We start from the raw sequence: 24,796 nt of genomic DNA on the forward strand, positions 1-24,796 counted from the left end.
GCTTCGCCTCCTTATCCATGCGGGAAAAAGCAGAACAAACGGCGCGGTTGTTGCTTCCGATGATATCAATATCATCGGCGTACGCCAGGAGCTGTACACTCTTGTAGAAGATTGTACCTTCTCTATTTAGCTCTGTAACTCTTATAATTTTTTCCAGCATCAGGTTAAAAAAGTCGCACGATAGTGAGTCACCTTGTCTGAAACCTCGTTTGGTATCGAACGGCTCGGAGAGGTCCTTCCCAATCATGACGGAGCTTTTGGTGTTGCTCAACGTCAACTTACACAGTCGTATTAGTTTTGCGGGGATACCAAATTCAGACATCGCGGCGTAAAGGCAGCTCCTTTTCGTGCTGTCGAAATCTGTTTAAAATCGACAAAAAGGTGGTGTGTGTCGATCCTCTTTTCACGGAGGATTTTTATATACAAATCTTAAATAATAATTTTTCATTAGGATATAATAAGAAATATACTATTATATGCATTGTAGCTTGTGAAAGTTTAATTCTCATTTCACCAAATGTCTGCAGAACAGTCTAGTGATAAAATTATACGATATGCGCATGAAGTTCAGCAATGCATAAAAGCTCACAGGCGCCAACAACAATAAAAATATGACGTACGTCAATTGGCGCGAAGCTTAAACCATGACATCATTAGACGACTGAAACGTGAATGTATTTTCCACTCACACACTTATGTATGTATGTATGCGTTACATATACTCGCATGCTACTGACAGGATATTGAAAATAAGCGAAAGGAATTGTTGACCAAAAAGAAAACGAAAAGCTGATTACAATAACAACTATGGCAAATAAGGCAAGAATATTTTAGACGCAGTTTATTGAATTGAAAGCTGGTTCAGCATGGAAAATAAGGGCTAGTCAGCAATTACTCGAATTATTGTGTGGGTCAAAAAATATTAAAGTGTAAATATGGCAGAAAAGTGCCGCCTTAAGTAGTGGGTGGCCTCTGGGGGCTGCCTGCCGGAGTGTGAGCTCTACTAAATGGACAAATATGAAGCGGTTAAGCGTTAGTGTTGACGAATTGGCAGTTTAGTTGTAAGCGGACAGCGGTATGTGCAGGAAGCGTTTTTGTGTGTGCCGAGAAAGTTGTTGCGTAAAGTGAAAGCATTATTAATTAATTATTATATTAAAGTGCGTGAAATTGTGATGTGTTAATTAATTTGTGTGTGCGAAAACAGAATTCTAATTTTATTGGAGAAAATTCTCTAGAAGAATAATTAAACTCTTGAAAATGCATGTATATAAACAAACACAGCAGACATACACACGCACAATATATTGATTTTAGTTAGACAACAAAACAATTGAACGCACAAATAACGCTACAAATGCAAACGCACAACGAAATTTCCACCAATTAAATTTAAACGAAAGGCGCCACAGCTAAAGTACTTCAGTGCGCTGTCAGGAAAACCACACGACAAACACGCGCCTTCAATATCCGTTGATAATTTGTACTCTAATTAACAATGGCATTGAAAATTTCCATATTAAAGGCCGTTTTGGCTGTTGTCAACACAGTGCTGCCGGTGCGTATGAGTAACCTCTCTTTACAACTTCATTCGCTAGTTACGAGTACATTGTGTTTCACTTATGATTGATTAATTTATTTTTGTGTGCTGCAGCTGCTTGGCATTGGCTTAATTGCGCTTTCCGTTTACGAGTTGAACACCTCAACGCCTGGAACTATGCAACACATTTCGATTGTTATACAAATATTTATTGGTTCATTTGTCGTGTTAACGTCATTCTTGGGCTGCTTTGGGCTGTGCCGTCAGTCGTTGGGCCTCACGTGGAGTGTAAGTGGACTATTGTGGTGGTGGACTATTGTTAGATTGTTATGTCGTAAAATAACAGTTAAAGGTGAAATTATATTACATTTTTTTTATTTTTATGCGGAAGGTTGTGGTTTAAAGGGTAGTACTATAAATAGTTCACTAATACATATTTTATTAAAGAGCTGTCAATAAGTGTAGGATAATTTTATTTATACGCGTTTGTTATCAGCGATTTCTCATGCTGTAAGAATTAAATATTTCGAAAAATTCCTCAGACTGGACAACTACAAGTGCGCCTTGTATGGAACAATGGAATTGTTTTGAGTTGTTTAGAGCTTAGAAACAATACTAATCAGTAATTAGTTGAGTAAGTGCTTGTTACATGCCGCATAGTCAAGTTTGTACAAGTAAGTTCTCTATCTTGACAAGACAATTCGAATACTTGGTTTGCAACTGGTGTTGGCTTGGTTTCTACTATTCCATCACATGCGTAAAAAGTGTTAGTAAATGTGTTATTACTTATTTATATGAAAAAAAGTGAATCTGCATATGTTATTGTTATGTTTTAAACTCTCGCAACAAAAGTTGCTAAGAGAGTATTATAGTTTTATTCACATAACGGTTGTTTGTAAGTCATAAAACTAAACGAGTTAGATATGGGGGTATATATATCTAAATGATCAGGGTGACGAGACAAGTAAAAGTCCGAATATACATCCCAACATCCCAATGATATGTTGTGAAAATAGGCTAAATCGCTTCACAACCACGCCTACTTCCTATATACCAGAACTTTGAAGACGATCTGAATCGTTTACTTTACAATATATAAAATAAGCACTAGTGAAGATATCGGAACAGAACTTTGCACAAATACTACATTTATAGTGTGGCATCGGCCTTTTAAAAATCGTCGAAATCGGACCATAAATTTTCAAGGCCCCATATATCGAATTTGAGGATCTCAGGGCTTCTAATTTTTTTTTACCGGAAATATAGGTATATCAGATATTTTGAAGAAATTCATCGGGAATATCTTTCATTTAATAATATGTCTCCGTGCCTAAAATACGGGTCATAACTTCACCTCACTTCCACCATATAATATTAGGGTTTCCAACTTTCAATGGACTTTATACCACATATATGACGAATATGTGGGTCAAATTGTGTTTTACATTAATAAAATTAAATAAATAAATTGCGAGATTATAAAATGTTCGGTTACACCCGAACTTAGCCCTTTCTTACTTGTTTTTAAGTCCTTTTTCGAATTTCGAATCCAAGTATTTCGATTTAACTTCGAAAATCTGAGAATGCCATTTTTTACTTATGTCTCCATCCCCCGCTAAAAATTTTTTTGGTCCAATACCCAGCCCAGTGTTGCTCAGTATAATAATAAGGTTAATAAATTTTTTAAATACTTTAATTCTAGATCCAAAATGTTAATTATTAAATAATTTTATGTTGAAATTTAAAAATTAAATTTCCTTGCTTATTTCTAAATATAAGTAAATTTCTCTCTCTTTTTTTTCTCTTCCAGTATGTAATCTGCATGCTGATCTTAGTCACATTCCAAATTTATTTGATCACCGTCGCCGGTGTCACCGATTACGTTCAGAATACCACCGATCATTTAGATAAATTATGGAGTAATATCACCGTGAATGCTGCGGAAATTGCACAAGTTGAGCAACAGGTAAGTGGAGCATGCTGCCAATTCTTTTATATATATTCCTTTATTGAAATTTTAAATTAAATAATTTTATTTTTTTCCCCCTCCAGTACGAATGCTGTGGCAGATTGAGTAAAGCGGATTATATCAAATTGGATAAACGCATACCGAGAAATTGTTACCGAAACTTTTCTGGCAACGAAACTGATTTATATACAGATAGTTGCCTAAGAGTGCTACAAGATATGGCACGAAAGAGTGGCAGCACTGGTTTGGCAATTAAATTGACGTTATTCGGGTTTGAAGTGAGTATTTTAATGGTGAAAATAAATTAAATAAAAATTAAACAATAATGATTGAATGTTCAAATAGTTGAAGGATTGTCGACGATAATATTGATTGATATTATTTTAAAGAAATAACTGCTTCCAAAACAACTTAGATATATATTTTAACATTATATTTCATATTTATAATCTCTAGGTACTTGCTTTATTCTTCTCGGGCCTAATGGGTATTACCATACGCAATAAACGAAGAAGAGATCAATTTGTGGACAACTAAGGATATACACGAAAAGCTTTATACATATGTGTCTATTAACAAATATATAAAAATATGTGTATATAAATTACGAATCAATTCGATACCTGAAATTCTACACTATGTGGCCATTAATTATCATCAAAAAATAGTAATAACAACAAATACATAAAATATTAAATTATATGTGGACACACACTGGTTGGCAACTGAAAGCGCTGCAGTGAAATTCTCTATTTGGAAATTCTCTCATTGGAAAGGTTCTATGAAAATCCATTTATCCAACAATGGAAACATGCAACTGCAAGCGTCTCCATTTGTAGCGGAAACCATAATAGTTGATTAGTTGAATGTGTGAAGTTTTTATTGTTCTTATACACATATTACATAATAACATGTATTAAATAAGTATTTGGTGTGAAGCTTTTTATAATATTTCTTTTTTATACAAATATACACCCGATTTTAAGTAGTATGCCAATGTACAATGTTAGATTAAATAATTAAATATAACATAAATAGGTTAATAAATTTTAAATGTTGACACAAACTTGATTATAAGTTTTCAATGAGTTCGGATTATTGTAAAAAAACTGTTGCTGTGGTGTTTGTATTAAATGAGTGAAGTGGGAATGGGTTCGAACACTAATCGGCGCTCCTGAAAGCATATTTAGGAAATATAATAGTATAGGATTGTGAAGCTGCAATAATAGTGTTCTTAAATGTTCAAATTGCAAACAAAAATAATTTTAGTAGTTAGTTTTTTCTTGAAAACATAATAAAGAATTTCACAAAAAAATCATTTACAGAAAGAAAATAATTTAAATAGCTAGATAATATAAATCTGAACGAAGTCTGATCGAGCTACGATCTATTTAAAATTTTCGAGGTGAGAAAAAGTCTTGTTTCTTCTTCTTGACTGGCGTAGACACCGCTTTCGCGGTTCTAACCGAGTCCACAACAGGCATCTCTTCGGTATTCGATGCTGCCAATGTTTAAGGGAGCATAAATCTTGCGCAAAACCTTTCTCTCGAAAACTCCTAGTGCCGTCTCATCGGATGTTGACTTCGTCCACGCCATAGTAGCACCTGTTGGCAAGAGTGATTCTGCGTTGGATTTCAAGGCTGACATTATTATCGGTGTTGATGCGAAATTATCTACAACTTCAAAGTTATGAATGTCAACACTGATTCCAAGATTTGGCGCATGGTGAATATCTGGATAGATGTAGATTTTCCAAGTCTAAAGCCACACTGATAAGGTGCAATAAGTTTGTTAACGGTGGGCTATAGTCTTTCACACAGTACGCTCGATAGAATATTATAAGCGATGTTAAGGAGGCTTATCTGACGGTAAGTGGCGCAGATTGTGGGGTCTCCCTTTTGTGGATTGGGCATAGTACACTAACATTCCAATGATATGACTCTTTATGATCTATAAATTGATCTTGAATTAATTATATTAGATATTATTATATGAAACATATGTTATTGATGACTTCAAACCAATTTGACCGCTGAGAACAAAGGAAGAAAAACAAAATATCAGAAAAATTTTTAGACTTTTCAAGATTTAATCGCAACTATAAATTAAGTTAATAAATTCTCAAATCTAAGCAATATATTGCTTTGAACTGTCTTTGCGTCTTAGTTCTTGGCTCGTTTTCAAATTGTTTCGTATTAAAACTTAATAATATGCAATGTTATATAGGGTGTTTTTTAGACGTGCGGTTCTCGATGAGGGAATACTTTTTTCGGAGTTTATACTCAATTTGGCTTGCCATGTTATAAAGAATCATACTTACTACGGAGGAATATTTATTGTTGATATACGGCCCCAATTGTTGCAAAAAGTGGTCGATCATTGGGCTCAGCTTACTCGAGTCAGCCGCGGCGGTCAGTTGCCCGAAGTCATTTTTTAAATATAATGACAAGACCTTATATTTATAATAAAGAAAAATTCTTGGGTAAAATATTAAATTGTACGCGTTCTATTTCTTCTTATAGACTCCCCTTTAATTAGATATCTTAGTAGATGAATAGAAGATATGCTAGTTCATAAATTTTAAGTGGATATAAGCTAATAAGCGTTTGCTTTTTTCGATTATAAAGTACTAATTCTATAAACTGCACCTTTTTACCAAATGCTTACTATTAGATTTTTATATTCCAACATTGAAGACGAAATCTTAACTGTCATGGATTTATGGACTACTTCGAAGCCTTTAGATTTTTTAGTAAGGCGATAAATCTATGTCTATGTCTCATTCATTAATGTTACTTCCTGATATCCGTAATTAGAGCTGAATATCTTAACTATAATATAAACAATAGGAAGGAAGTCAGCGATAATTTAGTACTAGTTTACTCCTAAAAAACTTTTCGTAATAGATAATAAAAATTTGGTATTTGATATTTTTCAATTAAAATAAATATTTACTTAATAACAAAAAGTGTTTTAGGAATATAAATACAAATGCATGATTAAGCAAGTGAATTTTTCTCTAAATTCACGACATAATCCAATATTAATCAAAGTATTCATCAAGTTCATCAGCTCGTGCGAAATTTTTCGCTATAATGCTTCTGACAGTCGGCTTAACAAGTGTCTAGCTACATAAATAAAATTTGATTTGGAAAACCAACCGAACACAACCGAATGCATATCTTTAAAAGCTAATGAAATACATTTAAAAATAAACACTTTGTGACTGATATATTTAATATAGAATAAAAAATAAAACATAAAGTAAAAACAAAACAAAGACACAATGTATAGATATAAACAAAATACACGCTCCGGACCAGCTCTGCTCATAGCCGATTTTTTATGAGTCTATTAGCCATCTTTACTGTGGCCGCGAAATTTTCGCGCCTTTCTGCTTCACCAAAGCAAGTGAAAACAAACGCGCATAAATTCATCAGCGTCGCCCACTTGGGTGAGCTAATAAACACATGAGCGGTGAACGTGTGTCACGTCAGCGGGTCTCCGGCCATAATTTGGTCTCAGAATGCTGAGTGAAGTGAGGAGTGCGGGACGTGGCAAATATATGTATATGCCAAAATTTTATGAAACTGATTATGCTAGGAGATGAGAGTCAACAACAAAAACACACTCATTACACGCCCGTTTATGCACACACACACACACCTACACCCACAAAGTGGCGCGTTTCACTCATCAATGCGACTTTGTTGTTCGAAATGATTTTTGAAAATGCAAGTGTTTTGAAATTTTAAAATCGCTTTCATTGTGACAGTTTGTCGTACGGTTTTAAAGGTGCCGCAAGTGTTGTGCGTGCTGGAAGTGAATTGTGATTGTGAAAGTGGCTTTAAGGCCGCAGCAGCAACGCGTGGAATTGAATGTGATATAAAATTTAAATAAATACAAAAATTGTTGAAAAATTCCAAAAAATATTTGCATATAATTTCAAAATAATAGAGCGCAAAAATGGCATTAACAACGGCATTTAGCAGATCTTGTCTGCAATGGGCGGTTATCGTTTTCAGTACGCTGAGTTTGGTGGGTTAAATGTTTCTGAAATGAAAAAAAATGTAAATTTATGCTTTAAGCAAAATATATTTTAGAGAAGAGTTTATGTAAAATCAATCACGTTTATAACAAAAGAATGTGATCACGAATGAAAAAAGACGAACAAAAAAAAAATACATAAAGTGGTCAATATTATAACTTCCTAAAAAATAATAAAAACCAATTAGTTTTGGTTTATTAAAGGCTTATTGCAATAAGCAAGAATTTAAATTATTCATCAGATCTCTTTCATTACCAGACAACAAATGCTTGAAAATCGTATTTCATCTGCTATAGTAGTGCTCACAGTAGATCGATTTGGCATTTTCAGTAGCAAAAAGTTGGTAAAACTCCTCATAGAAATGAATCAAAAAGAACCGCACATTTCGACAATGAGTTATTCCTATATTTTTATAATCTCGCAACAAAGTTGCTACGAGAGTATTATAGTTTCGTTTACATAACGGTTGGTTGTAAGTTCTAAAACTAAACGAGTTAGATATAGGGTTATAAACTTTCTAGAGTCGTTTCTTTTAGGTACTACCTTATACAGTCCAAAAATGGATGAAATCGGATTGTAACCACGCCCACCCACAAAGGTTATGTTGAAAACTACAAAAAGTGGGTTAACTCACTAACAAAAAACTCCAGAAACACTAAATTTCACATAAGAAATTGCATATGGAAGCTGCACTCAGATTTTTCTACAAAATGGAAAATGGGCGTGACATCGCCCACTTATGGGTCAAAAACCATATCTCAGGAACTACTCGACCGATTTCAATGAAACTTGGTTTGTAATAGTTTCCTTACATCCCAATGTTATGTTGTGAAAATAGCCTAAATCGCTTTACAACCACGCCTATTTCCTGTATACCAGAACTTTGAAGACGATCTGAATCGTTTACTTTACAATATATAAAGTAAGTACTAGTGAAGATATCGATGCAGAACTTTGCACAAATACTACGTTTATAGTGTGGCAGCCCCATTCTAAAAATCGGCGAAATCGGACCATAGGTTGTCAAGGCCCCATATATCAAGTATGAGGACCTCGGTGCTTCTAACCTAATATTATGGACCAACTTTCAATGGACTTTATACAATATATATGACGAATATGTGGGTCAAATTGTGTATTATACAATATTAATAAAGTTAAATAAATAAATTGCGAGAGTATAAAATGTTCGGTTACACCCGAACTTAGCCCTTCCTTACTTGTTTAAGTATGTAAGTTCGCCGAAGGCTTTTGTCTGCCTATATGTTTTAACATGAGTCTGTCAACTGTTTTTCTCCACATTGCTTTGGCAACTTACGTCCGGCAAGATTTTTAGTCTCACTGCAGGTGTGACTATGTTATTGGACAGTTGAGTTAACAATTACGCTCCACTTCGTGCTAGAAAGATCAAGCAACCACACAAGTGCTGGTTGTTGTCTAGTAATCCAACGTGATTCGATGAAATTATATCTTCTCTTGCCATCTCATCGGCTATGAAGTTTTCAGTTATTTCGCCGTGCCTAGGAAAAACAAGTCATTGCCCACTTATGGGTGAAAAACAGTATCTCAGGAACTACTCGACCGATTTTAATGAAATTTGGTATATAGTATTTTTTGACCCTGATGACACGTGTGGAACATGGATGAAATTGGTTCTCAACCACGGCAACTTCCACAATATATTCGCTAGAAGCTGAATGGTGATTATATACTAAACATTGAGTCGATATTGCTATATCTATATATATATATATATGTATATATATATATCATCGCTTATGCGATTATAACAGAAGTTTTAAGAGCCCGCCATTCATTTTGATCTTTACATCGGGGTGGAGGTCTTCCTCTTCACACAAGCTGGAGCGTTTGCGTCCATTCGAACAACATGATCTAACCAGCGTAGCCGCTGTTTTCTCGTTGAAATCAATGCTCTTTTTATGTATAGATATGGAGAGTAATGACTTTTTGTCGGGCTTTAGAGTTCTGGAAATCAAAAAACATTATACATATGTTTTCTCAAAATTATTTAAGAATATAAGACATGAGAACTTCTTAACACCACTTTAAAATTTAATTTCTTAAGAGGCTAGAATCAATGAATTTATAACGATAATATGTATAATGAATAATGATAATTTTTAACGGACAGATACTCTTTTTATTCTTGTGATAAATCTTCGTCGTTGAAATAGCAACCTTGTGGTTTTTGGTCAATAATAAATCAGCGAATATTTCTCTTAAGCTAATATGTATAGATATATAAATTAATCTGCCACTAATTCATTATTTTTTATCCACAATGTGTTCTTACAAAGTATTTTCGCATATAAAATAGCATAAAATAGCATTATATTTTTATAGATCATGTCGCTTTTTAAGTTGATCCCCATGAATTTCGGTTTTTTTTCGTTCAAAATGTTCTTTCATGTTTTTGACACCTTTTATTGTGCGTGGAAAATGAAAAATATGTTTTTAACTAGACAATGTCAAGTTGCCACACCGCAGACAAATGTAATTACGTGCACACAAACATGCAAACGATTTCAGAACTGATATACAAATGTGAATATACATATGTAAATTTACATGAATATATATTTACACGGACATGTGTAGCATATATTTTAAGCTAATTTAAGAGTCTTACTCACATACATACTCACTTACATATACATATGCCACAATATTTATCGCACGAAATTAATTTTATTTTTTTTTGTCGTTTTTCGTTTTAATTTCTTATCATTTAGCTTGTTTCCATTTGTTATGACGCACGTAATTTTATTGACTGAAAAACGGTCTGTTGCCATTTTTTATATTTTATACATATTTTCATTTTATTTTATACATATTTATTTTTGAATTGGCTAGAAGTAGGACGAATACAAGGTTATTTAAGTAGTAAAATGTCTAGAATGACCCATTAATTATTTAATCTATTAAACTAAAGACTTGCATTCTAGATATTAAACAAATTATTATATATATTTTGAGCAGCTAATTTTTCATTTGGCAATAATAAGTGTGGCAGTAGCTTTATAGGCGAATAAATTAGAAATAATTATAGAATTACAACGCTCATTGCAAAAATGAGTTCATTTTTTTATTAATTTGAAATTTTTTTTTAATTTTAATTATTGGCATTAACCTCCACTATGGATTTGTGGTACAGGTCGTATGAGTAACATCAATTATTCCATTTCATTAATTAGTTGTCACTAAACATTTTATATTTATAGTTTCTATTTTTACTTTCCGGAATAAATAATCTCTGTCTTTTTTTCTCGTGAATAAATTGAATATTGTTGACTACCATGTCGTATGAGCAATGTCTGAAAGTAATTGTTGAATGTCTATAGGCTTAAAATATCGAATATACATATATAATATAAATATATATAGTAGCCCCAAAAAGCGTTTGTACTGGCTATTGAACTATTAATTGGTATGTTGGCTGCATTCCCATCCAGACCAAAAGCCAAAATTATGGAAACTATTTTTTGTTCATATCGATCCTTATTTAACAGGTAAAAATATTTCGTAAAAGGCAAGCCTTCATAGAACCTTTATCAGCCATTTGGATTCAGCTTCAGATCTAGATATTTGTATATTTGATTTTCTTCTTAAATTTCAAATTTAGCTTCAATTAGGTTGGGTTGCCTTTGGTTTCAAGGCGTTGAAGGCGTGTGGGTAGTCGTTTTTAAGCTCCGGCAATACAAGTCTATCGTAAAGAAGGAAATAAGGCATCAAAATAACACGCAAATTTACAATCTATTTGAAATACATATTTTGTTTAGAAACTAGGTCTACTAATTCCCCGCTATGTTGCTTTATTTAATTTCCTAAAAGTGGCAGAACAACATTATATCCCTGTTGTGAAAGAACATAAAGCAATTATCTCCAGGCGTCTTACATTACTTTCCATACTCTCGCAACATGTTGCTAAGAGAGTATAATAGTTTGTTCACATAACGGTTGTTTGTAACACCTAAAACAAAAAAGAAGTAAAGTAATCAGGGTGACAAGTAGAGTTGAAATCCGAATGTCTGTCCGTTTGTCACTAACTTCTATAAAAATTGAGATATGCGAAATCGGACCACCGGAGCGTCCTCAAAATTTATTTTTGATTTTATATTTTTATTAAGATAACACACAATTCGACCCATATATTCGGTATAAAGTCCAATAGAAAAACGAAAATCATCATATATGGTATATGAGGGCTGAGGTAATTCCTGAACCGATTAAATTCATTTTCATCACCGACATACATTATATCTAAGATTATATGCTCAATTAATTGTGGTATTATGATATTTCATATATTACCCGATTTATATACTATTTATTTTTGAAATAAATATAAGCTATCGTATTTTTTGAAAATCCTATAATAGCTAAGGGAAGATATGTACGAAAAACCTATTTGGGGCGGGGTCACGCCCACTTTTCCAAAAAAATTACATCTAGATGTGCCCCTTCCTAATGCGATCCTATGATCCAAACTTTATTTTCATAACTTTATTTGTGGCTTAGTTATGACACTTTGATATATATATCCTTATATGTAACTTGTTTAGTTTTGGGTGTTACAAACAACCGTTATGTGAACAATACTATAATACTCTCTTAGCAACTTTGTTGCAAGAGTATAAAAATGGACGATTGGCGTGGCGCCGCCTTCTTATGTGTCAACGAAATTCGGTTTTTTGGCGTTCAAATAACTTGAAAATGGACGAAATTGATTGACAACCACGTCTACTTTCCATCCATTTGATTCATTCACTTCACAATATATAAATTATGCATCAGTAAAAATTTCGGTAAAAACTTTTCATAAGCTGCATTTGTAGTGTGGCATCGCCAGTCCAAAAATCGGAACTTTTCAAGGCCCTAGATATCGAACATGCGAGACGCATCTGCAGACAAAAAAAGAAAGAGGCCGAAATGCGTGAGCTGGCAGACAGAGGTAATGCTCGAAAATTTTACGAAGAAATGAAGGGACTTAGCGAAGGTTTCTAGACCGGAGTATCCTCATGTAGAGACCAAGGTGGTAATCTGGTAACCGATGTCCACGGCATACTGGGATTATAGAGGGAACACTTCTCCGACCTGCTGAATGGCAGTGAGAGTACAACACCAGGAGTTGCCGAACCCGATTCCCCAATCGATGACGATCGGCGGCAGGGGCCGATAGATTACCGGACGAACCAAAATCAAACTCTACAAGTCGCTTATCATTCCCGTCCTGCTTTATGGTGCAGAAGCTTGGACGATGTCAACATCAGATGAGACACTAGAAGTTTTCGAGAGGAAAATTTTGCGCAAGATTTATGGTCCTCAGAACATTGGCAACGGCGAATACCGCAGACGATGGAACGATGAGCTGTACGAGTTATACGACGACATTGACATAGTTCAGCGAATAAAAAGACAGCGATTACGCTGGCTAGGTCATGTTGTCCGAATGTACGAAAACACTCCAGCTCTGAAAGTGTTCGATGCAGTACCCGCCGGAGGAAGCCGAGGAAGGGGAAGGCCTCCACTCCGTTGGAGGGACCAGGTGGAGAGCGACCTGGTTACACTTGGAATCTCCAACTGGCGCCGAACTGCGAAGGAAAGAGAAGAGTGGCGCGCTCTCATCGATTCGGCTATAACCGGCTAAACAGTTGAAACTTACTAAAAGTAAGTTAACTCAGTAACGAAAAACGCCAGAAACACTAAGTTTCACATAAGAAATGGCAGATAGAAGCTGCACTCAGACTTTTTTTACAAAATGGGAAATGGGCGTGGCATCGCCCACTTATGGGTCAAAAACCATATCTCAGGAACTACTCGACCGATTTCAAATGAAATTTGGTTTGTAATAGTTTTCTTACATCCCAATGATATGTTGTGAAAATAGGCCAAATCGCTTCACAACCACGCCAACTTCCTATATACCAGAACTTTGAAAACGATCTGAATCGTTTACTTTACAATATATATGTAGTAAGCACTAGTGAAGATATCGGTGCAAAACTTTGCACAAATATTGTATTTATAGTGTGACAGACCATTTCTAAAAATCACCGAAATCGGACCATAGGTTGTCAAGGCCCCATATATCGAACATGAGGACCTCGGTGCTTCTAACCTCATATTATGGTTTCCAACTTTCAATGGACTTTATACAATATATATTAAGAAAATGTGGGTCAAATTGTGTATTATATAATATAAATAAAGTTAAATAAATTAATTGCGAGAGTATAAAATGTTCGGTTACACCCGAACTTAGCCTTTCCTTAATTGTTATAATTTATAATATTACAACAATAAATATATCATCACGAATACAAATTCTGATTTTTTATATTTTTCGATTCCAGATAATTGGCGTACTCTCAGTGGTTGCCTGCATTTTCGAATTGGAAAAATTCACAGATAGCTCGGCAGAGTACAGAGAAAAGCTGGTGCAGCTGGCAGCTGTCAGTTTGTTGACGCTCTCCTCATTTGTGGGCTGCCTAGGCGCTGTGAATGGCTCTGTGCGGATACTCTGTTGTGTGAGTGAAAATTCTATTCAGAAAACAAAAAAAAAAAAATATTTTAAAACAATTTCAAAATTTTTTCAGTACATTACATTACTAATAACGCTAATAGCATCGCATATATGGAAGCTCCACCGTTACAACGAGGATAAACAGATGACAGCAACAGAGAAAATACTAACCAGCGCCTGGATGTCGGAGCTGGTGAAGAAAGGCGCCATGGATCCAATACATGAGGCGGTAAATTGTGATATTTGATTAATATGCTTCTACCATATATTATAAATAATATTTGTTTGTTGACAAAATTTCCACACCTTTAGTATGAATGCTGTGGCTTTACGAATAGTTTGGATTATGTGAATCACAATATGAAAATACCACTCAGCTGTTATCGCTCAGAAGGCGGTTTGCGCAGCATCTATCCCTTTGAGGAAGGCTGTTTGGTGGCGCTAAAGCGTTCTTATATGTCCATTTATCGCTATGAGCGTTTGGGTCATTCGCTACTTATTGGGTTTGAGGTGAGTTTTTCACTTGGAAAATTAATTTATTTTTACTAATATTTATTATTTGTTTATTGTTTATATTACACAGGTCATAGGCATATTGATATCACTCTTGCTGATCTGTAAACTGCTGACCAAGTCACGTAGATATAGTTACTAAATTATTGTTGTTTTTTTTTTTAATTAATTATACGTACTTATATATAAATAGTAGTTTAAGTAAATATAAAAATAAGTAATAACATGTAAAATAGTTATATTATAATATTTATATATCAAACAATTAGTTATACAATTTTAATTTAAAGCTTCTCCAGTTATGTAAATTTTTTTCGAGGTTTCATTTTCTATTGAAAACTAGGCTGACCACGCAATAGACGGAATTTAATTTGTTGACGCCAAAGTACTAACTAAATTTTAAGCTTTCTGTTATGGTATATGAACTTGGAGTAGTTATCATCGATGCACCACTTCTCTGCTCGCTACCTTTGCGTTCTGCTCTCTTGTCCAGTTGGTTTGAGTAGTTGGTTCGATTCGCCACTCTTCAACGCCTAACGAATCGAAGAATGCTGGTATAATAATACTCTTCATTTGCAAAGGACTTCTCGGGGATTTTATGAATGTCAAGATGTATTGCAACAAAGTTGGCGAGTATTTTAAGGTACAGAGTGGGGTTTTCAAAAAGGATGCTACGAATCCAACAACGAGTCGAAATTATTAAAATTTACTACCGGGATTCGGAGTCAGTGGCCTCAACTTTGAGAGCGTTCCGTCCAATTTATGGTCGTCATAATCGTCCTGTCAGATCAACAATTGTGTATCTAGTGGAAAAACAAGAAACGTCGTATGTTCGTGAATTAGGCTGAGCAATGAGGATCATTTCAGCGATGAGGATCATATCTGGCTGAATGGATTGGTCAATAATACTACATGAGTCACCTTGCATACCGAATAAATTTCGGTTTGGTGCAGTTTGGTGGAGTCATTGCGCCGCACTTCTTCCGTGATGATCAAGATCGGTACGTTACTGTGAATAGGAATTGATACCGCTCAATGATAACCGAATATTTTTGGCTCGAATCGGATGATAACTTGGACAATATGTTGTTCCAACAGAACGGTGCTGCAATCAACATAGCGTATGTCAAAATCGATTTATTGAAAACCAAGTTTGGCAAAGTATTATCTCACGAAATGATCCAATCAATTGGTCGAATAGGTCGTGCGATTTGACGCCGTTAAACTATTTCCTGTGGGGCTACATCAAGTCTATGGTCTATGCCAACAACCCAGCGACGATTGATGAACTTCGTAGGAATATCGAACGTGAAATTGCAGCAGTATCGTCCGATTTGTGCTTGAAAACCGTCGAAAACTACTTATTTGATTTTTCAGAAATATGCTTCACAATACTGGAATAAATAAACCAAATGTATTTTAAAAATGATTTCACATGCAATTTATTATTTAAATAAGAAAATAAAGACAAAGCGGTGGGTGCATAAAAATCGGTTTAAATCGACTTTACACTTCCTTACTTGTTTTTTTGTCTTATCTGTCTGTGCCGTTAATGTTTTATATAAATAGAATACAGCTGTCTTTACAAACTATATCCTCCCATTTTATTTTTTATACTCTTGTGATATCTCACAATTTGCAAACAATTTCAATTGCTTCAAATTACTAGGTAGTGTCGATATATTCCTGAACCTTGGGTTAAATGGGATTGGCATAAGTCCAAAGCGAAATGTGGTGTTTACTCTTTAATATACTATAATTGGAGGGATCGTTTTGTGAGATATTTTAAATATAGTTTTCTTGAAGGTTAAAAATGTTAGTAAAATGGTCATCTAGACTATTGTTTAGTGGGATTATTGTCGAAGTGAGGTTATTAAATTTTTGGAAAATAATCTTGTAATTTAATTAAATAAATTCACACATAATTTGAGTATTTTTTTTTGAAAAATCAAATCAAAGCAGCTCTTTTGTTGTGGAGTACTAATTCTGATTTATCCACTCGTTCTGAGTTCTCTTATCAAAATCCCCTTTTTGGTTGAATGCAAGTTGATTTTTCCTTCTCTCAAGGTCTGGTCACAAACCGATAAAAACTTGACATACATATATAAAATATGTGTAGGCACGTAAATATAACAGTGAAATATTTAAAATAAATATGTGTTGTCGTCTGATGTAATGACTCATTGTTCGAAGTGCATGTGCTCTCTGTTTATTGTATTCATGGAAATTTGTATGTTTTTTCGATCAATATGGACTTAAAAGTGCGGTATGGGTGTATATAATACAATATAAATAAATATATTTTAAAATTTAAATTAATAAATTATGTTAAAGTTTTTTTTTGTTTGAGAGTTTTCTAATATCGAGTTAAACCTTTGTTGATAACAAACGTTCTTCAAGGTCAATAGTTTATGTGAAAACTCTCCATTTTGAAAAATGTAACTTTTTTGTGGTTTTGTGTCTTCTCAATACATTCGATTGATATTGACAAGAGCTTTCGTTAAGGATTTCCTATCTTTCATCACTATTTTTTGAGAGAATATCTGGTTTAAGGATCCATATTTCTTAATAATTTTACTACGATTTCTAGACCAAGACTCATTTTATTTAGAGAAATAGCTAATTATATGGAAGTTCAAATCCTATTAGATGAAGGCGAAATAGAGAGTATAAGTAAGTTCTATTAGAAACTGAACTAGATAACACCATAAAATATTTGTTTTTCAGAAAATTTTCGAAATCAAAGTTAACTATGCCGCATGTAGAGTTCTGCTTAGTCTTTGACAAATACTACAAAGGCATTCTTAGTTGAGTTATCGGCAGACAGGCAGTGCCTTGTAAATCCCATTTGTTCATAAGTAAATATGTACATATGTACATAAATAGTCTACTTGTATAGACGATAAGTATTATGCGTATTCCCCGCAAATTTGTTTTAGTTGATTTGCGCGCTTCACAGTGAATGAGTTTCACGCCGTTTATCGGCATACGGACGGACTCAGTTCAGTGCAAATGAGCACGCGTGGAATCTATACTAAGTAGAAGAAGTGCATTCTAGAATAGATTTGAAATTAATAAAACGATTTTAGTGAATGAAATTTAAAACAGTGCAAAAGAGTGAATTCGAAAAGTGTGCAATTAGTGAAAATAAACAAAAAAAAAAAAACAGTAACAACGAATAGATTAATGAAATAAGTGTAAAACAATAACAATAAGTAAACAAATTCGAAATGTTTCCCGCAACACCTTTAATCAGGTACATGTACTTGAGCGCCAACACGCTTTGCCTAGTGAGTATTCCCGTATTTTTTCACTTACAAGCTTCTTTACTGTCTTCTTCTTATCTTTAAGTGCCCAGCAGTCTAAGTGCTCATTCACCTATATTTCATTTAATTACTTAAATTTAATTGCTTGTGCGAAATTATATATGAATGTCTGTCTATATGTGTTTACAGATCGTCGGTCTGATTATGGTATTATTGTGTGTGCTCTTCATGGATTCCGTGCAGAATTTGCATTTGATTTATTGCATACTTGGCTTATTGACGGGGCTCCTAACGATTGTGGCCTCTTTCGTTGGCTATCGGGCCATTAAGCCACCGAAGGCAGTGTTGATGTGGTTGGTAAGAATCTATGTATTACTAATTATTCAGTAGTAATGTAGAAAGTTTGAAGTAATTTGCAGTTATTTGGAATTACCGTTTTGTAAAGACAACAGGAAAATAGTGGTAGACTGACCTAATTTCTGAAATGCGAGTTCAGGAAGCAATTTAATTTATGAGGGAAAATTTAGGTTAGTTAATCCAGAACTAAGTGTTTATTGTAGTTGCTTTGGAAATATAAAACTTTTCTAAAAACGTTGGAGGAGAATATTACTGTAGTTTCTGGTGAAGAATATTTGTAGTTTCAGAACCTTTCGGTAGTGTAAAAGCGACTATATGGGAAACCACGAAGTGTTAACAGTTGTTGTTTGAAAAGTTTGGAATATGAAGACCAGCTTAAGTACATAAAGAGCCTTATGGGGTCTCAATACATGGGTTATATCTGACTAAAGTCAAAAGTGTCTCGAAGGTGTTTTAATGAGAATATAATTAATGTTTGACAGATTCTCTGTTAAACTCTCAGGTGTTATTAATAGCAAGCAGTGCCACTAACCGCCTACAATCATCGAAGGAAATCTTGAGATTTATCAAATTTTATTTATGTGCCAGATATTTAAGAGTTTTATCTGGCTGAAATGGAACATTTGTCGACTTTAAAGGGTATTTGATATAATTCTTTCTTTCGAAAAATTGTGACACAATTTTATTATCTGAATCCATCGATATTCCTGCCGTAATAACTATTAAAGGCATTACTGGGCAAAATTATATAAATTAACGAACTTATAGGAGATGGTGGTTATTTTATTGAGAGCAACAGTGATTTAAGAAATCAAAATCTGATGTCATTTATCTGTTATATGCGCAGTTGTAGTTAATTGTGAATGATATAGGCATAATGATAATGGAAATAGAAGACAAGTTTGCTATCGTTTTCATTGATTTCAAACATCGTACATTGTATTAAGTGTTATCTACTATAGAGGTTTCGAATATCACATACGAGGGAGGTCCGAAACATTTTATATTTATTATGATGTAACTTCTATGACCGCTTTGTTCTTCTTCTGTTAGTCAATGTAGTTGACAATTTGTGAATTCCAAAATCATGGCTTTCACTATACCGGCCGATATGACTGTTCGTTTTCTTCGCATGAAGTTCTCTGTTTTGTCTCCGATGAGCACTATTAGATGAATGTTTTGTCGCCGGTCACGAAATTTCTTCTGATTATGCTTAAACGGCGTTAACTCTTTTAAAGTGGTCCACGCGATCTTTTGTGATGCCGACTGTAGCAGCATGAATCAATTGTCTAACATATTTGAAATTTATATTTGTTTCTTTTGATGGTTAGAACTGACTACAAAACCTAACGGTTCATATCTAGTAGCTTCTTCTGAAAGAAAGAGTACTGGCTTTTCAGCTTGCTTAGTGGTACTTAGTAAATTAAACAAAGGGTTCCAGAACTTATCAGTATAGTGCTGTTCAAATTGTATAGGATTACTCATTCAAATTGAAAGACAACCGCATTGCATACATTCTTTAGCTTTAAAGTTATTTATATAAAGTAAATACCGCTGTGTGAATTACATTAATATCAGAGACTGGTATTTCGTTTCTTTCAAGCACTGTGCCTTGTTTACAATTATTTTCGTTACACAAATGTATATTGTAACGCATTTCGAGGCGTCGAGCATAATCACGACCTCAGCCGAAACTGTAGAGCTGCTGTGGGAGCGAGAATTGGTGAATGAGGGTCCAATGGCTGATATCGAAAGTCGGGTAGGTGAGAAAAAATGTATAAACTTTAAAATAAAGTACAAAATAAATGAAATCAAATTTTTTATATTTTTTTTAACCTTGTAGTTTCATTGCTGCGGTCTGCACAATTCTAGTGACTACACATCTATAAATTTACCACTTCCAGCCAGTTGCTACTATACCGAGAATGATGCCTGGGTCAACTATAATGACGGCTGTTTGGAGAAGGTGAAATTTGCCGCTGGAAGAGCGAGCGATGCGTTGTCTTACGTAGGTTATACGATGGCCACGGCGCAGGTAAGCCTATTAGATTATGCTGGTCTCCAGAAATGTATATAAAATTTTGAAAAGGATATATAAGCCTTGATTAGATATTTTTTTCCTAGATCTTGTATAAGATTGGAAGCGATTTGACACTTTTATTAATCCCTAACGAAAAATTGTTTGCAGTCTAAAAGCCTTTTATTTTCCAGATATATGTCCGTATTTTCCAGATATATACAATGTGCGGTATAAATCGGTCCAATGTGTCCCAAAAAAACCGGTTCTTCACAGAAAACCGACTACCCACTCGTCGAAGTTTTGCCCCAAAATGCACCTAAGCCCCACCCACCGACCGCCCACACTGCCACGAGTGTGTCCCAAAAAAACCGGTTCCAAAAAGTAACCGGTTACTGCAGTACTAGGCATATGCCGCAAAAAACCGAAAAAATTCTGCAGCAAGTGGGTAGGGGTATAGAATAGCGAACTCAAGAAACATACCACGCATGTTGTATCAGTCATATTTTAATTTTGCATGCGAAACAACAACAGTGTTGGTATGACAGTCATAAAAAATAGCGATTTTTTTGTTAGTTTTAATGTTTCACTTTTTTCAATAAAAATAAGAAAATTAATGAACTTGCACTATTCGAATAGTCGACAACGAACGGTTAACCGAATAGTTGAAAATGAGCGGTTAATCGAATAGTCGATGACTGACGACTATCCGAATAGTGCAAACCGAATATTATTATTCGAATAATGCCCAATTCGGTTAATTCGGTTAGTCGATTAGTCGAATACCAAGAGCTCTACTAAATACTGTATAAAGTCGGTATAAGATACATAGAAGCTAGCGGACGTTATGAACCGATTTCTCCCATTTTTGGCACAGCGACACATTGTTAGAGAGAGAGGATTCCCTCTGATTCTCTTTAAAATATCTGAGAGATTTACCGATGCTTTCGGTGAAAAATACCCTTATGCACTAAGTTGTTCTTTTTCGATATCTGGGGACTTGAAAAGTTATAGTCCAATTTCGACAATTCTTAAATGAGTGATGTCACACACCTCAAATGTAGTCTTTGTATGTATAAAGTGTTGTTCCGATATCTGCACTATTGCTTACTTTATACATATATTGTAAGCTGAAGGAATCAGATTGACTTCATAATTATGGTATATGGGAAGTAGGCGTGGTTTTGAACCAATTTCGTACTTTTCCATCGATAACATCAATATTGTTGGACCACACTAGAGCTCTGTTTCTTTCTGTAGACGAATATCGATCAGTGCAATACATTCGTCATACAATTCTTATAATCCTGCTCTTTTGCCTGTGGTATGTGATGTAGTATTTTAGAGATAAAGAATTTAGCAAAGATTTATGAGCATTTGCACATAATCATAGCAGATGGTGCGATGAACCACATAAGCTTTACGTAGACAACTCATAAAATATAACCACTAAAGTCCTCTCGAAAAAGGAATGAACTTTATTATCAAATTCTGAGAGGGAATACATAGAATTTTTGCAACAAATTTGCAGTTCAAAGAACTGAGTTTTTTTATGGTTAAAAAATGCTATCGGGGCGGTAACCGACTTTTTGAGAGCAAAGTTTAGCTTGAGCTTGCAGTATGAGTCATCTCATTATGTATTGCTATGAGTACTTATATACTTTAATACATATACATATAGGTATGAACTTTTTGTTTATAAGTTATTTATAGAATAATAAATACTTTTTATTGCTCATTCCAGCTGCTGGCTTTGACATTTTCTTTCGTACTGACTCTAATTTACCATCGAAATGGAGATTATGAAACTTTATAGTATTTACATAAATAAATATAAAATATTTAATATTCTCTAAGTAGTCAAAGATGATATTTTTTATTTTAATAAAAAATATAAATGTACAATTTTAATATATTTACAATATATTTTGACACCAAACTAAATGCTAATAAATGAAGATGTGTGAAATTACAAACATATTTTCATAAAAAAAATTGTTTATTCCTACTTATTTGATATACTGCATATGTTTATACAACATAACTACAATTAATTTATGTTAAACTATAATTTGTTCGTACTAAAATATATAGTATTTTCGAATTCGTATGTAATACCTATATTTGTATATAAAAAATTAGTTTTAACCAGACTTTTGCATTTCATATTTGTTTTTGCCGCAGCTTATTTAGTTAGACAACAGGTGGGTGCGTGAATTGCAATGATTGATGCGTGGCACCGGTTGCGGTGGCGCATAACCATCTTCTGGCAGGGGTGTGTGAACTGTTGCGTGAGAGCGCTTGAAAAGCAATATGCTCAGAATGCACGAGTAGAGGAAAACTGCGCACTGCAAAAAATATGATTTATTATTATTATTTTTTTGCTCATGTTTTGAGGGCCTACTTACTTCACAGATTAATAGTGACCAGTTAAAAATGTTTTCACGCTCCATGGTCTGGTGATATGATGTTTCCAGTGCTTCCACACAGCCGCGAGTGTATAAATTCGACTCAAGCGTGGCATTTTGGAAGCGATAACAACTCGCTGGCGTCTCCATATGTCTGTACTTGTAGTCATTGGCATTGTAGAGACCACAACAGTGATACTGTAATGAAGATAATGAAATGTTTATGCAATTGGAGTCTTAAAAATAATGTAAATTGTTATAATTAAAGAATACAATGTAATCATATGAATACAATATAATAAAAAATATTTTTTTATATATTAAAAATATACACTAAAATAGATAAATATAAATAAAATAAATATTCATTAACTACATATTTAAAATAATAATATAAATAATAAAAAATAAATGTATATATATGTATATCTGCATAAATAAATTATTATTTAATTATTTCATTAAAATCTCACATACATATATCAATATATACGGTATGATGTCAAACGGAAAGTCAAAAATCCTTATATAGTGTATATTGGTATTAAAGGAAGCTCTAGACTAATTTAATTTATTTTGGCTTTCAACTAAATTATGCTCCAGAAATTATTTTCACTGAATTTTACTAAAATAACTCACACATTGACCGATATATGCCGTATAAGGTCGATTAGAACAACGGAAGTCATTATAGTTGGTATACGCGAGGCTATCTCGATTATTTATAAACTACCGTTAATTGCACAACACTATTATACGCTTTGTGTAAATTGTTACAAATTGAAAAATACAAAAATACATATATAAGTGGTTAGTAGTCACGTTTGCGCCTTTTAACTGTTAGATATTAAGCTAATTCGACTAAGACAGATATTTAAATTTTTAGTGAAAATCGTGACCCATACCTTTCCGTAATTTCTATCTTCTGATTGGAAGCTTTTTTGTCAGATAAAACCCCGACTAAAAGTCAACATTCGAATTGAAATTATTTTAATTTGTCTACATTAAATTAAGCTGACTTGCATAGATGTAAATATAAAATCAAATCAAAGTATTTATATAAAACTAAATTTATAATTTAAAAAAATAATGCATAAAATTAAGCAAATTGATGAAGCTATAAAAAAAGTATTAAGTCGCACTCACATTTATCTCCACCGCCTGCATTTCATTCGGATCCATTTCCACATCATCCCAGGCATCCTCCAGTAGATCCAGCGCATTTACGAAGAATTTCTGATGTTTATATGTCTGCATTTGCAACAACTGTGTGGTCAACAACATCAGCATAAAGAACGAGTACTACAAGTTGCAATTGTTTGAAAAAACACAGCAATTAATAGATAACAATAAAAATTGAAAGCAAAACCTACAATCACATTGACACCCAACGATTCGCAGATGACGCCATAACAGCCAAATAATGTGGCCATGCATACGAATGAGCCCAAAATGACACCAACTATGCAGTATGTGTGCTCATCGGTATTCGGTATGGCAAACTCCAAACCGAAAATATTCAAACAGACAATACAAATGCCCAGTAACTGCCAAAATGAAAAACGGAGAAATTAGCACAATAAGTGTAGAAGTAAATAAACAATAAATAATAAATAGGTCACACAATTACTAATAAAGCAAGTGTGTGCAAAATACTTGTACAATGGCCAAACAGTGTTAAATGCCAACGGTGTGTAGGCGATAGCAGCAATTGTCCAAACAAACGCTTTTTTCACCTTTGCTGTCATATTCACGCACCGTTTTTTTTGCTTTTGCGCCTAACTTACCAAACTAAAGAAATTGAAAGCGAAGACAAAACACTTGACAGCCGCAAAGATCATACTCATTTTGTTTTTTTTGTTTGTTTAAGTTTTGCTATAATTTAACTGCACCGCCGTAATTTATATGAATTAATATTGTTAAAATGTAAAATATTTAAATATGCTAGCGATTTGTTTCCTTACGACGCGTAGCTGTAACTGAAATCGGTGTCAGAAAATTGTATGCAAAGAAATAAATATCGAACATGGGCTCTTGTCAATGACACCGGGCGATTTCAATTTTATTTTTTATTTTTATGCCCAACGAACATTTTTAATCAAGTTTGAAGTGCGCTTAAGACTGGTCTCGGTGTTGA

The 24,796-nt window shown here is 33.9% G+C and overlaps 4 protein-coding genes across 5 annotated transcripts; 3 read left to right on the plus strand and 1 right to left on the minus strand.

The window, feature by feature from the left end:
- The first annotated feature begins 590 nt into the window (after nt 1–590).
- Nucleotides 591–4,564, plus strand: LOC105209871 (protein late bloomer). Its single transcript, XM_011180520.3, has 5 exons — nt 591–1,555; nt 1,652–1,825; nt 3,348–3,503; nt 3,590–3,784; nt 3,963–4,564. Exons 1-5 carry the CDS (start codon nt 1,496–1,498, stop codon nt 4,041–4,043), a joined length of 666 nt encoding a protein of 221 aa, XP_011178822.1. The 5' UTR covers nt 591–1,495; the 3' UTR covers nt 4,044–4,564.
- Nucleotides 4,565–7,254: 2,690 nt separating this feature from the next.
- LOC105209873 (protein late bloomer) lies at nt 7,255–16,030 on the plus strand. Its single transcript, XM_011180521.3, has 5 exons — nt 7,255–7,544; nt 13,929–14,102; nt 14,172–14,327; nt 14,411–14,608; nt 14,682–16,030. The coding sequence occupies exons 1-5, from the start codon at nt 7,473–7,475 to the stop codon at nt 14,751–14,753; spliced, it is 672 nt and encodes a 223-aa protein (XP_011178823.1). The 5' UTR covers nt 7,255–7,472; the 3' UTR covers nt 14,754–16,030.
- A 1,489-nt stretch (nt 16,031–17,519) lies between these two features.
- On the plus strand, nt 17,520–24,207 carry LOC105209874 (protein late bloomer). Its single transcript, XM_011180522.3, has 5 exons — nt 17,520–17,901; nt 18,067–18,234; nt 19,838–19,993; nt 20,078–20,269; nt 21,996–24,207. Exons 1-5 carry the CDS (start codon nt 17,842–17,844, stop codon nt 22,065–22,067), a joined length of 648 nt encoding a protein of 215 aa, XP_011178824.2. The 5' UTR covers nt 17,520–17,841; the 3' UTR covers nt 22,068–24,207.
- On the minus strand, nt 22,152–24,650 carry LOC105209875 (protein late bloomer). Of its 2 annotated transcripts, none has more exons than XM_011180523.3 (5): nt 24,447–24,650; nt 24,033–24,206; nt 23,806–23,961; nt 22,660–22,857; nt 22,152–22,599 (listed from the first exon to the last, which is right to left on the minus strand). In XM_011180523.3, exons 1-5 carry the CDS (start codon nt 24,504–24,506, stop codon nt 22,441–22,443), a joined length of 747 nt encoding a protein of 248 aa, XP_011178825.1. In that variant the 5' UTR covers nt 24,507–24,650; the 3' UTR covers nt 22,152–22,440. The 2 variants fall into 2 exon arrangements, with proteins under 2 accessions (XP_011178825.1, XP_054089192.1); XM_054233217.1 differs by lacking the exon at nt 24,447–24,650 and adding an exon at nt 24,396–24,422.
- Between the last annotated feature and the right edge of the window lie 146 nt (nt 24,651–24,796).

This window comes from Zeugodacus cucurbitae, chromosome 6 (assembly GCF_028554725.1).
Source record: "Zeugodacus cucurbitae isolate PBARC_wt_2022May chromosome 6, idZeuCucr1.2, whole genome shotgun sequence".
Classification (NCBI taxonomy): Eukaryota; Metazoa; Arthropoda; class Insecta; order Diptera; family Tephritidae; genus Zeugodacus; species Zeugodacus cucurbitae.

Coding starts and splice junctions, on each gene's coding strand:
- LOC105209874 (XM_011180522.3), top strand. CDS start 17,842: ATGTTTCCCGCAACACCTTTAATCAGGTACATGTACTTGAGCGCCAAC. Junction 18,235..19,837: donor AGGCAGTGTTGATGTGGTTG/GTAAGAATCTAT, acceptor GTTTCTTTCAAG/CACTGTGCCTTGTTTACAAT. Junction 20,270..21,995: donor ATACGATGGCCACGGCGCAG/GTAAGCCTATTA, acceptor TGCTCATTCCAG/CTGCTGGCTTTGACATTTTC.
- LOC105209871 (XM_011180520.3), top strand. CDS start 1,496: ATGGCATTGAAAATTTCCATATTAAAGGCCGTTTTGGCTGTTGTCAAC. Junction 1,556..1,651: donor TTGTCAACACAGTGCTGCCG/GTGCGTATGAGT, acceptor TGTGTGCTGCAG/CTGCTTGGCATTGGCTTAAT. Junction 3,504..3,589: donor TTGCACAAGTTGAGCAACAG/GTAAGTGGAGCA, acceptor TTCCCCCTCCAG/TACGAATGCTGTGGCAGATT.
- LOC105209875 (XM_011180523.3), bottom strand. CDS start 24,506: ATGAGTATGATCTTTGCGGCTGTCAAGTGTTTTGTCTTCGCTTTCAAT. Junction 24,207..24,446: donor CTTTCAATTTCTTTAGTTTG/GTAAGTTAGGCG, acceptor TCATTTTGGCAG/TTACTGGGCATTTGTATTGT. Junction 22,858..23,805: donor TGCAGGCGGTGGAGATAAAT/GTGAGTGCGACT, acceptor TCTTCATTACAG/TATCACTGTTGTGGTCTCTA.
- LOC105209873 (XM_011180521.3), top strand. CDS start 7,473: ATGGCATTAACAACGGCATTTAGCAGATCTTGTCTGCAATGGGCGGTT. Junction 7,545..13,928: donor TTTTCAGTACGCTGAGTTTG/GTGGGTTAAATG, acceptor TTTCGATTCCAG/ATAATTGGCGTACTCTCAGT. Junction 14,609..14,681: donor CGCTACTTATTGGGTTTGAG/GTGAGTTTTTCA, acceptor TATATTACACAG/GTCATAGGCATATTGATATC.